The sequence below is a fragment of the Hyperoodon ampullatus genome, assembly GCF_949752795.1.
Source record: "Hyperoodon ampullatus genome assembly, chromosome: 9".
NCBI classification, from domain to species: Eukaryota; Metazoa; Chordata; class Mammalia; order Artiodactyla; family Ziphiidae; genus Hyperoodon; species Hyperoodon ampullatus.
In genome coordinates, this window is record NC_136922.1 from 49,242,807 (window position 1) to 49,258,623 (window position 15,817).

A 15,817-nucleotide genomic window follows, 5' to 3' on the forward strand; every position below is an offset into this window, starting at 1 on the left:
GGCCTGCCTTTATAATCTAGATAGGTGCCGATTTATCCTTTGTGGTTTCAGTCTTTATCAGACGTTAGAGGGATTTAATATTTTTTCATGAAGAAATAGAGAACAATACACGAATGAATTAAGATTTTGTTTATATGACCATACTGGAAAGTAATTATAAGGAAGAATGTACCTGGATTAGAGTTCTCAGTACATGTAGAAAGTTGCCTCGGTTACAGAGACGTCCAAGGAATTTGTTGAAATGCACTTGTTGTGAGCTTTACCCAGGAGGCTTTATCTTTTGATGTGAGCAGAATTTTGAGTGGAGGGGGAATTACAGAGTGGTGGGAGGGGAAGGAGAGTTGGCCTTTGCGCAGATTGAGGATAGTAGAGGAGACCCTTGATTGAAATGTGGGTGCTGGGAGCCAGGGCCCCATGTGATGGTGCACCCACCACAGCCCTCTAAGCAGGAGTTTTAATTTGATAGGAGAGGCAATTGGGAGTCCTGCAGGGTTGTTGAGAGGACAGGGACAGGATCCGAATGATGCTTGGAAAAGGTGGGTTTTGTTACATTGGTTGGAGTGGGGCGAAGCCGGAGGCAGACGTGTCTGTGATCCTTGTGTAAGCTTCCCATACCACTGTGAAACAGGCAAGTGGATGATCACTCCCATTTTGTGAGTGGAAGAACTGAAAGTCAGGGTTCGAAAGGACTTACCTGCCCTCTGAGCAAGTTGGTACAGGGTGGTTTTCCAACACTTTCATTTTCCCAAGTTTCTTATTTGTTGATGCTGGGAAAGCAAAGCATTATTGTTAGGAATTTTAAGAAAGAGAGTGTGTGTGTGTGTGTGTATTTAGTGAAACTGTTAATCTGATATATTTAGTGCACCCACCAGTGATTGGTTTTTTCATGATGCTAATCTAACATTAACTATTCCTATTTATGAATATTTGTTCAGTAGTTGTATCTGCAATAGATGCCAGTAATAGCCTAACTCAATAGTAGTGGAGGACCTGAATCTTACCTTTGTCTAGTGTAAGTCACAATTGACCTTCTGAAAATTCAGAGTATATTGTATACCAGAATACTTCCTCAAGTTGAAATGTAAAATTTTTATTTGCTTAATGCCATCACATTTTTCTTTTCCTTTGACTTATCTTTTTCATTACTCTTGAACAAAATTTCATGAAATGTTTTATATGCAGTTGTAAAGCTTGCATTCTTAGTATGTGAACATAAGCACCCAGTTTCATTATCATGGTGGTGGTGGGTGGGTGGGTGGGTGGGTGGGTGTGTGTGTGTGTGTGTGTGTGTGGGTGTGTGTCCACCTGCAATTTTTCATTGAACTTTAGCAACAGGGATTCTCAACTCTCTGGTTCTGGATAAGTGTTAGGAAGTCCATGAATGGCCACAGTTGTTAGTTGTGTTTTGTCTAAATGAGCATTTGCCTTTAGCAAGTCTGAAAGGAGTCCTGCCAAAGGATAGGAACTGCTTTTTAAAGAGGGACAGCTGAATGAGTAGACATATATCTTATTTAAGACTTTTCCAGCATTGCTGTTTAAAAACTTCAATTGTAAAATAATCTTTGCCCTGAGCTACACTGGGAGACTTGGCTGCCTTGCTGCTTCAGCTCTGTCAGTTGGCCTGGAATCCAAAAGAAACTAGCACAGTATTGATTTTGTATTATAAACTGCTGTGGCCTCTTGTCCTTTAATCTTAACTATTGAGTGATATTGTGAGTTTGGGTACTTTAAAGTGGTGTCTCCTGTTAACGTTGTGTGAGAGAGGATTCTCCTATTAGACAGTCATAAGGCCCCAAAGTTTTAATCTACGAAGGCTCTGAGAAGTCCTGCAGAAAAAGTAAATTAACTTTGTCAAGCTATTTGAACAGAACCTACCTTTCTTTTTGTATGTGAGACGTAAACAGAATCCACAGAACTAATGAAGCGATTTCTAATGTCCTTCTCTAGTTAATTATTTGACGTGTATGTTGGTGTTCGGAGGGGTCCTTCCTGGGTTCACAGTTGGATTTTGTGCAGGAACACCTGCTGTGATGAAAGTGAGTTGGAATGCCCTGGGAAAACGGACAGGCTAGATGACACAAGGAACTATGTGGAAACAAACCGCTTCAGTCATTCTGATTCAAGTTGCAGAAAATGATGAGAGCTAGAAGTGCGCAGATAAGTTTTGAAGGTAGACACTCAAATTTAATAATAAATGTAAAAAACTAGAGGAATGCAGGTACTGGGGTAGAAGAGGACAGAACTTTAGCCATAGTTTTTTCAAGCTCACTGCAAAGAAGGTCACTTATTAATACCTTTGCAAAGACACTGGGAAAATGAAACATTCAAAACGATAACCGAGGGGAAAATGGTTCTGAGAGTCCGAAGGACCAATTATCTGAGCAAAGTTCTTTGTTAATATTCATTCTGATTTTGATGTTTCACAAAAACAACAAGTTATTTTGGCGAGAGGACGTTATTGCCCGATAGTAGATTTTATTCCATATTTTGGGGGGACCCACGTATATTTTCTTAAGACACATTCCAATAGAGAATGAGAATATTGAATAAGAGCAGTGTGAGTTTTGAGAGGAAATAACCTCAAGATTGATGAGGACTGTGGCGTGCCCAGGGACCGAGTGTCTTGTATGAGATCCTAGAGACTGTGCAGAAGCTGTTCCAGTTCATTGGGTCAAAAATCTACTACTTACGAAAAGCTAAATACGGATTTGCACGATTGACCATAATGGCTTCAATTTTGAAAGATAGTGGTATCAGAGAGCACTTCCAGTTGGTGGGATAATTTGAGAATCATCTATGCTCAAATGGCTAAAATATTGTACTTTTTGCTACTTCATCACCCCATTTTAAAAATAGGGAGCGGGGAAAAAAGGCCTGTTGAGAAGGTGGAGGAATGTCAATTGGAGAGAAAATCACAATAACCATGTGAAGCCTCTCCTTAGTGAATTACCCTGAAGGTTAAGCGTTCTTTAGAAGACTGTCGGTATGGAGAGGTCGAATCAGGGGATGTCTGCCCCTGGGTGTATGTGTGTGTGTGTGTGTGGGTGTGGGTGTGTGTGTGTGTGTGTAAGATGAAGGGAGAAGAGAACTTGTGAATAGGAAAGAAGGTGTGGAGAACAGAAAGCTAACGGTAAATCCTAAAACTTGGAGCACTGGGAAAATTTGACTATTTTAAACTGTACTGCTCACTTAAAAATAGTAAAATTATACCATTATTCTTTCAGTATAAGAGGAGATAAAAATATAGTTTTTCTAAATTGGAAAATTTGCTGTAATCTTGCTGCTAATGACTGATTTCTTCCAACAGTTGCAAGGCTGTTTTTGCTCTGATAGGTTGATAAAGGAAACAAAATCAAGAATGTATTGGAAGTTCTCAGAGAAAATTACAGTTTAGGTATATGTTGGGGGTGGATAGTTAGACATTTTAATAGAAATAAAACAGTTTTATACTAATAAGGGATCACTGTGGGTGTACATTTGTAGTACATTTGCTCTTGAGCATTTAAGTAGGGTTAAATGTATGTTAATGCTTTTGCAAGAAAATTATTTTTGATAACATCCGTCTAAGGAAACTAGCTTAGGAAATTGGTGTTTTAAACAATAGAGATATTATACTTGCATTTAGGGAATGAATTAGGATTCTTTGTACTGCTTTAAAAATTTCAAAGAGTTGGAGTCTTTTGGTGTGTTACTCTCTAGTGGTAAGGAAAGTTAACAATAATTAATACAACAGATGATTAAAGCAAGCTTACACATCTGGACAGTGACCACAGTCTGCTGTATACCTCCAAACACCATTTTAACTGACCTAGTTTTTGTTTTTGTTTTTGTTTTTGTTTTTTTTGCGGTATGCGGGCCTCTCACAACGGCCCCTCCCGTTGAGGAGCATAGGCTCCGGACGCGCAGGCTCAGCGGCCATGGCTCACGGGCCCAGCTGCTCCGCGGCATGTGGGATCTTCCCGGACCGGGGCGCGAACCCGTGTCCCCTGCATCGGCAGGCGGACTCTCAACCACTGTGCCACCAGGGAAGCCCCTAACTGACCTACTTTTGATTTTATGAAAGACTGCTAATGATTTATTCTGTCCAATTGAAAATAACTTTTTTCTGGCAGATAGATTGAAAACATCTCAGTTGGCCTCTCTTGCTGTTTGATTTAGATAGTGCATGTGATAGAAGATTAATATCGAATGCTAAATAGCTGCCAGCCTTTAACATTTTTCATTGTTAACCAGCATTCACTGTGATGAGTTACATAGTGAATTAATCTTGAGGATTTATAGATCCATTAGGCTTTAGAATAGGAAGGATTCTTATCAATAAGGCAGAGCACGAGTTCTCGTTGTAATAGCGTGGGGGGAGTTGTTCATGACAACTGCAGGCTCCCTGGCTCCATCGCAAATCTGCTGAATCAGAGTATTTGGGCGTGGGGCTTGGGAATGTGTTTTGAACAAGCTCTCCAAGGGAACGCGTTTCACACTGCAGCTAAACAACGGCTGGCGTCATTTATGGCTTTATCTCATGGATGTGGAAACAGGCACAGAGAGGGGACGGTGACTGGTATCGTAGGAACCACAGCTTTGTCTTCCAGCACTACTAGATGGGTGATATTCTGTTCTAGAATGCCACATGACCTCATATCAGGATAGTCCCATCCCTCTCTACGTACAGAACTGGAAGAGGTTTAAGTTAGCCTTAATTTCTACATGTACCAACACCACAGATGACTTCGAAATAACATTCAGCTCAGCTTGACTGTGTGTGTGTACGCAAGCGCTACGTCTGCCTGTGTGCTCATTTTTTGAAAGATACTTATCACCACTGTACCCGCATGTTCAGAATGATAGTAATAATAATACAAAGTTTACAGGGGCTTATAGAGATCTCAATTTAATGAGAAGAGCTGAGTGTGTGAAGTACTTATTCTGTACTTACTGTTTTAATGGCACCCATTTTCCCCCTAGAACTTCCTTGAGCAAGTCTGAATTGTAGCCAGAATACTTCTTTCCTCTTCAGACCCTTAACTGTGATTAATAGAAAAAGGCACTTGTCAAAAGGGTTTGAAATGGCAAACCTTGATATTGGCCCATGTGGCAGTAGAGATAGGTCTGTATCCACTTACTCCATTATGCTATTTAACTTCCGAATTCAACAATTTGTCTTGTGCTCCCTGCTTAAAAGACGATGGCCATATAAGCTGTTGTTAACCATATCAGCAGGGTGAAATATTATTTCCCTTCGAACGAAACCACAACTTTCTTTGAGCATTTAGCACACATTAGAAAAAGCACCCCAGTGAAGCTGCTGAGAAATAAAGGGCACTGTTCAGCAACTCTCCCTTTGCCTCTGAGAGGGATGGATTACTTTCGGGTTTAACTGAAACATCCTTTTTGTGTTTATTGTATTAATGAAATTTTTAGGATCCATGAGAGAGAGATTGTGGTTCAGTGTTTGAAATAATGTAGCTTGATGAACCTTTTTTATTTTAATGGGAAACTTGTTTTCCTTGATTTGCAGCTTCAAAGAGTGAATCTTTTGGAAATTAAAGTGCATTAATTTAGTTATTCTGTATGGAAACAAAAACATAGAAAGTAAAAATTTGCATAAGTGAAGACCTCGATGATTTCAGATTATAGTGTGGTAGAGGTTAAGGAATAAGAGGCCATAGAATTTGTAAAAACAAATTCAGTCTAACCACTTAATGGCATGTGCAAGTAATTTGCCAATTAAATATTTCTAGTATCTGAAAGATCTTCAAAGTAAAGAGTGGTGGTTCTTAATCCTTCTTAATTTCATACTTTCAGAAACATAATGGGAAATTACTTAGTTTTTTTATCACTTTTCATTCAAAATTTTAATATATGAGCTAAAAGAGGATGATTTTAAGTATTTGAGGGAAATTATTGCTTTTTGAGACATGTATAAACTATGATATTTCCAATCACACTGTGCCTGATTTTTTTTTTTTGTATCTTTTGTAAATATTTGGTGCCCCGATAACAATCTTCATTATAATTAAGACTTTAGATTTTGGAATTTTACCATTTTAATGGTCACCTACTATGTTTAGAACATTGTACTGGGCACACTTGGCTACAACCCTCGAGTTATTTTACTCCCATTTTACACATTGAGAGAATGGAGTCAGAGTAAGTAATTTGCCTAATATCACTCATTAGTAGGAAACAGATTTGAGGGTTCCAGTTTTTTTTTTTTTTTAAACACAGCTTTATTTAGATATAATGCACCCATTTAAAGTGTGTGATGCAATATTTTTTCGTCTGTTCACATATTTGTGTAACCATCATCAGTTTTAGAGTATTTTCATCACCCCAACAAGAAACCCCGTACCTTAGCAGTCCTCACTCCCCACTCCCATTTTCCCCTAGCCCCTCCAGTACTAAGCAACCACTAATCTACTTTCTGTCTCTCTGGATTTGCCTATTCTGGACATTTCATATACATGGAATCATACAACATGTGGTGTTTCATGACTAGCTTATTAGTATAATGTTTTCAAGGTTCATCCATGTTGTAGCATGTAATAGTACTGTATTCCTTTTATTGAGGATGTCACATTGGTATAGGTATACCACATACTGTTTATCCATCCTTCAGTTAATGGATATTCTGGTTGTTTCCACTTTTTGGCTATTGTGAATAATGCTGCTATGAAATTTGTGTACAAGTTTTTATGTGAACATATGTTTTCATTTCTCTTGGATATATACCTAGGAGTGGAATTGCTGGGTCACATGGTAACTATGTTTAACTTTTTGAAGAACTACCAAACTCTTCCAAAGTGACTGCACCATTTTTACATTCCCACAAGCAGTGTATGAGGGTTTCAGATTTCTTCACATCCTCACCAGCACTTGCTACTTGTGGGGGTAAAGTGATTTCATTGTGATATCTCATTTGATTTGCATTTCCTTAAAGGCTAATGATTGGAACATCTTGTCATGTGCTTATTGGCCATTTTGTCTTTGGAAAAATGTCTGTTCAAATCCTTTGCCCATTTTAAAAATTAGATGAATTGTCTTTTTATTATTGAGTTGCAAGAATTCTTTATATATTCTAGAGTTCTTTATCAGATATGTGATTTGCAAAACTTTTCTCCCATTCTGTAGTCTGTCTTTTCACTTTGTCGATGGTATCCTTTGGAGTACAAAAGTTTTCAATTTTGAAGATGTCCAATTTATATATTATTGTCCTTGGTTGCTTGTGTTTTGGGGTTGTTTTTTTGTTTTGTTTTGTTTTTTTGGCGGTATGCGGGCCTCTCACTGTTGTGTCCTCTCCCGTTGCGGAGCACAGGCTCCGGACGCGCAGGCTCAGCGGCCATGGCTCACGGGCCCAGCTGCTCCATGGCATGTGGGATCTTCCCGGACCGGGACACGAACCCGTGTCCCCTGCATCGGCAGGCGGACTCTCAACCACTGTGCCACCAGGGAAGCCGTGCTTGTGTTTTTGATACTATATCTAAGAAACTATTTTCCAATCCAGAGTCGTAAAGATTTATGCCTAAGTTTTCCTTTAAAAGCTTCACAGTTTTAGCTCTTATATTTAGATCTTTGCTCCATTTTTGAGTTAGTTTTTGTATATGGTGTGAGGTAAGGTCCCACCTTACTTCTTTTGCATGGTTGTCCCAGCACCATTTGTTGAAAAGACTAATCTTTCCCTATTGAATTGTCACCCTTGTTGAAAATTAACTGACCATAAATGTAAGGGTTTATTTCTTGACTCTCAGTTCTATTCCATTTGTCTTATATGTCTATCTTTATGCCCATACCACACAGTCTTGATTACTGTAGCTTTGAGGTAAATTTGAAATACAACTTTGTTCTTCTTTCTCGAGATTGGTTTGGTTATTCTGGGTCCCTAGAATTTCCAGATGAATTTTAACATCTGCTTGTCAATTTCTGCAAAGACACCAGCTGGAATTTTGTTAAGGATTACACTGAATCTGTGTATCACTTTGGGGAGTATTACCATCTTAACAGTATTAAGACCTCCCATCTATGAACATGGAATGTCTTTGCATTTATTTAGATTTTCTTTAATTTCTTTCAACAGTGTTTTATAGTTTTTAGAGTACAGGTTTTGCATGTCTTTTGTTAAATTTTTTCCTAAGTATTTTGTTCTTTTTGAGGCTATTGTAAATTGAATTGCTTTCTTAATTTCATTTTTGGGTTGCTTACTTCCAGTGTGTAGAGATACAGTTGATTTTTGTATATTGATCTTGTATCCTTCAACAGTGCTGGACTTAGTAGTTCTACTGGTTTTTAAGTGGATTCCTTAGGACCTTGAATACACAAGATCATGTCATCTATGACCCAGCTTTTAAAAATCACAACTCTTTCCACTACAACCATACTGTGTAGCCTGGGAAACTTATTGGGGGAAATCAGTTGACTTTTTGAGGTTATATTTAGGTAAGAAACAATTACCACTTTGTAATTATCTTTTTATAATCTTAAAAAAAAAGTGCAGCAGACTTTCAGGCTAAAAACATTTGTGGAGAAAGCAAAGTCCCCAAAAATAAACCCAAAGGCTCTTTGAGCTTATTTGGTGAAGTCTTGCTTTAAATACTATCACCATTATTTGGCGATATTATGGGAACTATAGACCTTCCAAACATAGTTTGTTTGGCACATATTGAAATAACAATGATTATACTTTGAGATAAGCACTCTAAGTTGTTTTTACTTTCAGGAGGAGTGGCTGAGCTAAGAAAACTATGATTTTAAATATCCAAAATATATATCTAGTGCTTCATTTATATTTCATTGCTAATTCAGTTTTGCTTCTTTGCCTACATGACCTCAACCTAGGGGTAAGATTTTAAGACCTTGTGCTTTGGACTAGGAGAGACCTTCTAATTTTTTTTAAGTTAGTAATAAATCTGCTAAGTGATGCTTATTTGAAAGCCATCAGCAGGTGCGTTATGAATTATAGTCGTATTTATTTATTTATTTATTTATTTATTTATTTATTTCATGGAACCAAGGGACCAAAAAGCGTCCTCTCCAGGACTGCAAGTTAGGAAGTTAGGTTTGAAAATCTCAGGGAATGGTAAAGATTTAGTGATAGGATGACCCTAAGATGGACTCCTAGAGTCTTTTATGGTAAAGCTCATGGAATTTTCCATGAAAGTGAGAGTACAGAGCAGTTTTGAAAATCACTTTGGTTTTTAGTTTCTGATTTTCCAGCTATATGATGGAAGGAGTACTCTTACCTCTCATTGTCTCACCAAGGCATGGAGAAATCTTAAAACAATCAAATGTTAAGTGAGAAAGCTATTTGAGCCTCCTAAAAGGAAAAGAGAATATTAACCTGAGATGATATTACAGTGTCTTCCAAAGTGAGGGGGGAAATTCCAGAACCCATTGTGACTATTGGGCTTAGAGCTGTTTGTTTTCATGAATGTACAGGAAAATGTTGAGGCCAAGCATTTCAGAAAATCAGTGCCCCAGAATGACTTCTTGTAGCAGGATGAAGTATTCAGACTTATGAATCTATAAAATATTTTCAGAGAAAAAATGTGAGTTTTCCAGAGTGACAAAATTTAATATTTTAATTTCTTAAAAGAGTTGATTAGCCTTGAAAATGGCTATAGAAATATTGGTAGTTTTCCTCTTTATCAGTAATAATAATGCTCATATCATTTGGTTTGTCCAATTAGAATGACTTGGTAATCTTATGATATTTGAGTACACAAGCCTCTGTTAGGTAAGTTAGGAGAGTGAAAAATAAATTTTGTAGAGATTGTATCAAGTGGTAAAAAAACTCCAGGTCTTTTTTTCTGCAGAATTCCATGACCAACTGTTCTTCCCGTAGCAACCTTTTCTTCACCACAAATGTAGCATCAAGTCCTTAGGGTTTGAAAATAATATTTGCTGCTGGCAGGTGATGCCAACATCTGTAAGTGCCTAGACCAGGATCTGTCCTGTCTCAGTGGCTTTGGTCCAATATGTTTTGATTGGACACTTAATTCACTTCAAAAGAAATGAACCCTGGGCTTCCCTGGTGGCGCAGTGGTTGGGAGTCCACCTGCCGATGCGGGGGACACGGGTTCGTGCCCCGGTCCAGGGAGATCCCACATGCCACGGAGCGGCTGGGCCCGTGAGCCATGGCTGCTGAGCCTGCGTGTCCGGAGCCTATGCTCCGCAATGGGAGAGGCCACAACAGTGAGAGGCCCGCGTACCACAAAAAAAAAAAAAAAAAAAAAAAAGAAATGAACCCTTCTTCATGCTGTTGCTCTTTACTGGAAAACTCCCTCACAGATTCATCTGAATAAATCCTCCACAGCCTTTAGGACCCAGATCAAGTTTTACCTTCTCCAGAAAGCTTTTTTTTCTGCCACTGTTGTAAATGCATCCTTCCTTAAACTTCTGTTTCCTTGCCAAGAGGAACTGTTGCTGTTTAGCACTTAATCAAGTATACTGTTTGGATGTGTTTAGTTATTTCTTGTGGATTAGACTTGGATTCAGCACCGTGTCTTCTCCTGCCCTTCTGCTTCCCGCAGGACCTAATACAGTGCTCCCAGCTGTGCTGACTAACTAAGCACTGGCATTCTTACAGTGGCCAGTGTGTTAGAACAGCTGAGAACTGAAAATGGACCTCATTCTCAGGGTCGTGTAGTTTGTAAACTGTCCAACTCTAGGGAGCACTGGTCACATAGGCCATGAAGTGAATGTCAGTCACTGGATTGTACAACTTGCACGTCCCCTTGGGTCTACAAGTGGCCTGTGTGTACACTTACTGCATTACATTAGCTCTTCTGGAGAATCTTTCCTACCTCCTTCCTTTCATATTTTTTTGTCTGTTTCAATGGGGAGTTTAAAAACCCTTGTATAACTCTTTAGGACAGCGTTTTTCAAAATGAGGTTCTGGACCCTTGAATTAGAAAAACCCGGGAGGCTAATTAAAATGCAGGTTCTTTAGTTCACTTGAATCAGCCTAGGCCTGGGGCTGGAGACTTTAACAAGGAAGACTGACAATTCTTTGCACTTCACTAAAATCTTAGGAAATGATTGTTGAAATGGCTTTTCAGTAGGGTGGAAACTGTAGTGCCTCAAAGGGTTAATACCACTGTCCTTAACCTGTTGCACTATTGTAAACCTTTTCTTCCTCATTTAAGTTCAGCCACAACTTAGTGAATAGTTGCTCTATGCCCACCATTGTGCAGGCACAAGGGGACAAGCAGATGTGAAAAATATGGCCTTTTTTCTGAAGGTGCTAATAATCTATGTAGAAAGAAAAGATGTATAATTAATGTGTATACTCACGCAGACCTATCTGCATACCTGTACAATACTATATAGAGATATCTTTTTTAAAACACATCAGCACATCAGTAGTGCAGGTCTGTAGGATTGACAGTTTGTAGAGTTGAAACATGTTTTAGAGATCACGTATAGCTCTATACTTCAGGGGGACTAGATTTCAATACTTCAGGCAGGCATTTGCATGAGAGAGACAAGCTCTCATGGAATAGTGGAGAAAGCTCTAGACTTAAGGTTCAAAGTTCACAGTTTTGAATTAAAGTCAGAGCTCTAGTAAGCAGTGAATGATAGTTAATTATAGGAAAAATAAGATTGTTGGTTAGAGTCAGTCACATTTTAAATTCATTTACTAAGTTTTGAGTAACCTAAATTTATTATATATATTTATAGTTTTATACCATATAAATATTAAAATGGATAATAAATGCCTTAGCTTTATATGCCAATATTGGGTTAATACCTTCTATTACTTTTCTTTGTATTAATACATGTAATTTGCATATATTTAGCCTAAAACACATTTTTACTACATTTAATTGATTTGAATATCCAGCTGACACACCCTTTTTATAACATGCCTGCTTTTGTAAATGTCTCTCATCTTGCTTACGGTGGTAGCAGGAGATAATGGAGGGTCTTTTTGGGTAACTTCCTCATCACTGCTGTGGGAGTTCCTGTTGCTCATTGTAATAGTTTGCTGGGGTTGCCGTAACAAAGTGCCACAGACTGGGTGGCTTAAACGACAGAAATGAATTTTCTTACGGTTCTGGAGGTGAGAAGTCCAAGATCAGGTGTTGGCAGGATTGGTGTCTTTTGAGGCCTCTCTCCTTGGCTTGTAAATGACAGTCTTCTCCTTGTGTCTTCACATGGTCTTCCTCTGTGCCTGTCCGTGTCCTAATCTACTTTTCTTATAAGCATGGCAGTCATATGACATTAGGCCACCCCCCCACCAACAACCTCATTTTAACTTATCTCTTTGAAGAACTTGTCTCCAAAATATACTCATATTTAAGGTCCTAGGGGCTATGGCTTCAACATACATACGCAGCACAGCACGTAGATCTCATGTCCTGTCACCTCTGAAGTCTTCTATTACAGCATACCAAACTTTCATCATGAACTTCTGTCTTTCCAGCTCTATCACTAACTTCATCAAGATTTCCAGTGTTGGACTTTTTGTTCTCCAGAGTCATCATTTCTTTATGACTTTTACTTAACCTTCCATCCACCCATGTCTCCAATATTGGGTTAATACCTTCTGTTACTTTCTATAGGACGTTGAAGGAGAGGTCAAGAAAAGGAAGGACCTCGTTTTTGACAGCTATGCCATGGTTATTGCATTGAAAAGTTATTTTACCAGAATGCTTGGCAGAGAGGAATCTTTATTTCACCAGCTTGGCAGAAAAATGGCCACAAAGTCATTTTTGTTTGTATGTTTCTCTAAAATTTTATTATAGTATATAAACATTTTTTATAGAGTAAAAAATTGTGTTGTTTTTTTTTTCTTTTGGTCACATCTTTGTCATTTGAACATCGTTTCTCATTAGATCATTTATTGGTCTTGATTAGAAGATTGATTAGAAGATTGTGGGCCTTCCTTGAATCTATCCTGGGCCTGCTTCATACAGAGGCATAGAAATTTAGAATGGGAAAGGAGCTACAGATTATCTAGGTTAATATCTATTCTATCACATATAGCCACTAGAATAATACCTAGCACATGGTAAGTGCCTAAGAAATTTTAGCTACTATTAGTAGTAGAATTTAAACCCAAGTAATTTGACTTTCAGTTCAATAATTCCTTCTCAGAGGTTTTAGAGCCAAAAAGAAACTTGCCAAGTCTCCTCCTACTTAGTTCATTTCATTCATCACCCCCCACTCAGATCCTCAATTCTTGATTCACTTCATTTTTCTTATGCCCTTTGTCTCTTTTTTTTCTCTTTTTTCCTAAAAGTGGAGAAGACAGAATAAATTCAAAGAAATTGAGGGTTATGCTTAAAAACTTCTCATTTTGTTGTCCTTATCAGGGCCAGCCTGAGGTTTTCTGCCATCTTTTATAAAATTTATGCCTGGCATAATTCTGATATTTTACTGCCTTCTTCGTGAAGATACACACACAATCTTATACTGATGGCAGCACTACTGTTTCTTCATGGCAAGGCTTTTAAAATTTCTGGAAACTTTAAAAGCATGGAATAAAAACTTGTGAGTGTAAGGGTGGATGGAAGTAGGAAATTTGGGGGAAACAGTGGAAACATGTGCCAAGATTTTTGGCACCCTTTAGAGAATTAAAGAATTTACTTCTTTTTTTAAATAGTTGCAAAGGGAAAAAAACAAGGTAGCAGGCACAGTTTGCTCATAAAGGTGAGCAGGTTTGGTAGAGATATTTAAAGATGTGAAGGCCAGGACAAATTCATTAATATAATTTGTGTCCCTTTACCCTCCAAATATACACTCATGTTGGGAGGCGGGGAGACTAGTAAATAAAAACGTGAAACTTTAGAAAAGTAAGGTTTTTCATACTGTTGTTTTCTGTTCTCTGTCAGTCCTCTTACAGTTTTGTGGTAGAGGCTAAAAAGAGGGGTAGAATCAATACTACAGTACATTTGGTAGCCCATCTTAAAATGGGATTATTTGGACCATTTGAGAACTTCTGTCAAGCCAGAGTGTGCAGGATAAAGTTAAAGGATTGGGCTGTTGGCTGTTCCTCCCATTACCTTTAAGTGTGGCCTGATGAACAGTGGAACTTTTTAAAGCTTAAATAGTCTTAGTGCTGTTGAATATATGCTTCAAGATTTATATCTAACTGATTTCTAAATCCTCAAAAACATTTTAATAGCTTGTTAAAGAGGACTATATTTAAGACTTGTGTAGTGTTCTGTGTGTTTCTGTATGTATATGTGTGTTTCCTGCCACTAAAGATTGAATTATATCCCCTGTGCCTAGAAAATAACATTTGTTGAAACAAAAACAGATGATGATATGAGATTTAGCTTATTACTTTGGTTTGCGACTGCCTTTTAGGGCTTTTTGTGTGTGTGTGACTTCTTGATTTTTTCCTTTTATTTTATTGGGTGCATTATTAACTTTGACTTCATGAGACTCCCAGTTCTATTTCTGCCGTGATTTTATAATCTGTGTTTTTAAAGTTGAGTTACTTTTTATACAAAGAAAGTAGCAATATCCATTTAATAACAGGTTTTATAAGGAAGAACCCGATTTGCTTTGTTTTAATCAACCTTTCTTTTCTCTTTTCAGAGGACGTTAAGCAAGTTTTTGAACAGACCACAATTCATCAACATATTCCATTTAACTGGGATTCAGAATTTGTGCAACTACACTTTGGAAAAGAAAGAAAAAGACACCTGACATATGCGGAATTCACTCAGTTTTTACTGGTGGGTCTAGCCCTTATAAAAAGTTAAAAAGAGTGAATAAGTAAAACTAGGATCATGATGCACATTTGCTAACCCTGGCCAAACCATCCTATTTGGAAGTATTTCTTTATTAGTATGTAGAAACTATAGGATTAAATAGACTCTTACAGACTCTGCAGAACCCCTTCCTGCTTAAATGGAATACACATTGAGGACCCAGGAAATCAAGTGATTTGCTGAAAGGTCACATAAATCAGGAGGGACAAAATCAGAACCTGAACTCTTGGCTTATGACTGGTTCCACAACTACTTACCAGTATTTTGTTTTTCCTTGGGAAATGGACAGGTGTCATCATCAGCATCTAACCATAGAATCATTTCACCTGAGGCCTTTTTATAGAGAAGACACTGGATCTAGACCTTGACTGCATATCGGAATCACCTGGGGAGTTGTAAAAACTATTGTTGTTTGGGTCCCCCATCGCTAGAGATTAGATTTTGTGTGTGTGTGTGATGGAGGGCAGGGAGGGACTGCTTGGGCCTTGGGGTATTTAAAGCTTTTCAGGCACTTCTATCGTGTTGCCAAGTTTGAGAATCACTGTTCAGAGCACTAGCTGTCGGTATCCGGGGTTCAGCTCTGTGGGAGTTATCTACATTTCTGGGACGCCCCTGGCCCAGTCCCTCCTGACTTCCTCTCTTCACTCCCTGCTTCGTGATAATTTCACTAGGCCACTGATGATACTAACAGAAGGCTAGTAACAAAATATGATCACAGTTTAGTTTTCCTCCTGAAGCATAATTTTAAGACTGTGTTGATTCAGATATTGTTTAGTCACTAGAGATCAATATCTAGATAATGTATAGGTCTATGTGATAAACCACTCTTTCTTTCAGATTTTTATGCATTTGTTTTGTTTCTCTAACAATTTTATTTTATTAAATATAATATTTAAAAGACTTGTTTAAGGGAATTAGTTTGCTGTGTTTAAGTCGTGGGTCTTGAGGAAAAATTTGCCAAGGAAACCATCTTTTTCTTCTTTTTTTTAAAAATTGAAATGTCGTTGATATTCAATATTGTGTTAGTTTTAGGTGTACTATATAGTGGTTTGACATTTGCATACATTCTGACATGTTCACCATGATAAGTCTGGTAACCA

The 15,817-nt window shown here is 38.0% G+C and overlaps 1 protein-coding gene across 1 annotated transcript in view; it reads left to right on the forward strand.

Annotated features, from left to right (window-relative positions):
* Nucleotides 1-15,817, forward strand: part of SLC25A13 (solute carrier family 25 member 13) — a gene marked incomplete at both ends in the record, with an annotated part of 202,965 nt that overhangs the window by 95,832 nt on the left and 91,316 nt on the right. Inside the window, 1 exon segment of the mRNA XM_079712019.1 lies at nucleotides 14,542-14,681. Coding sequence (XP_079568145.1) covers nucleotides 14,542-14,681 — 140 coding nt within the window.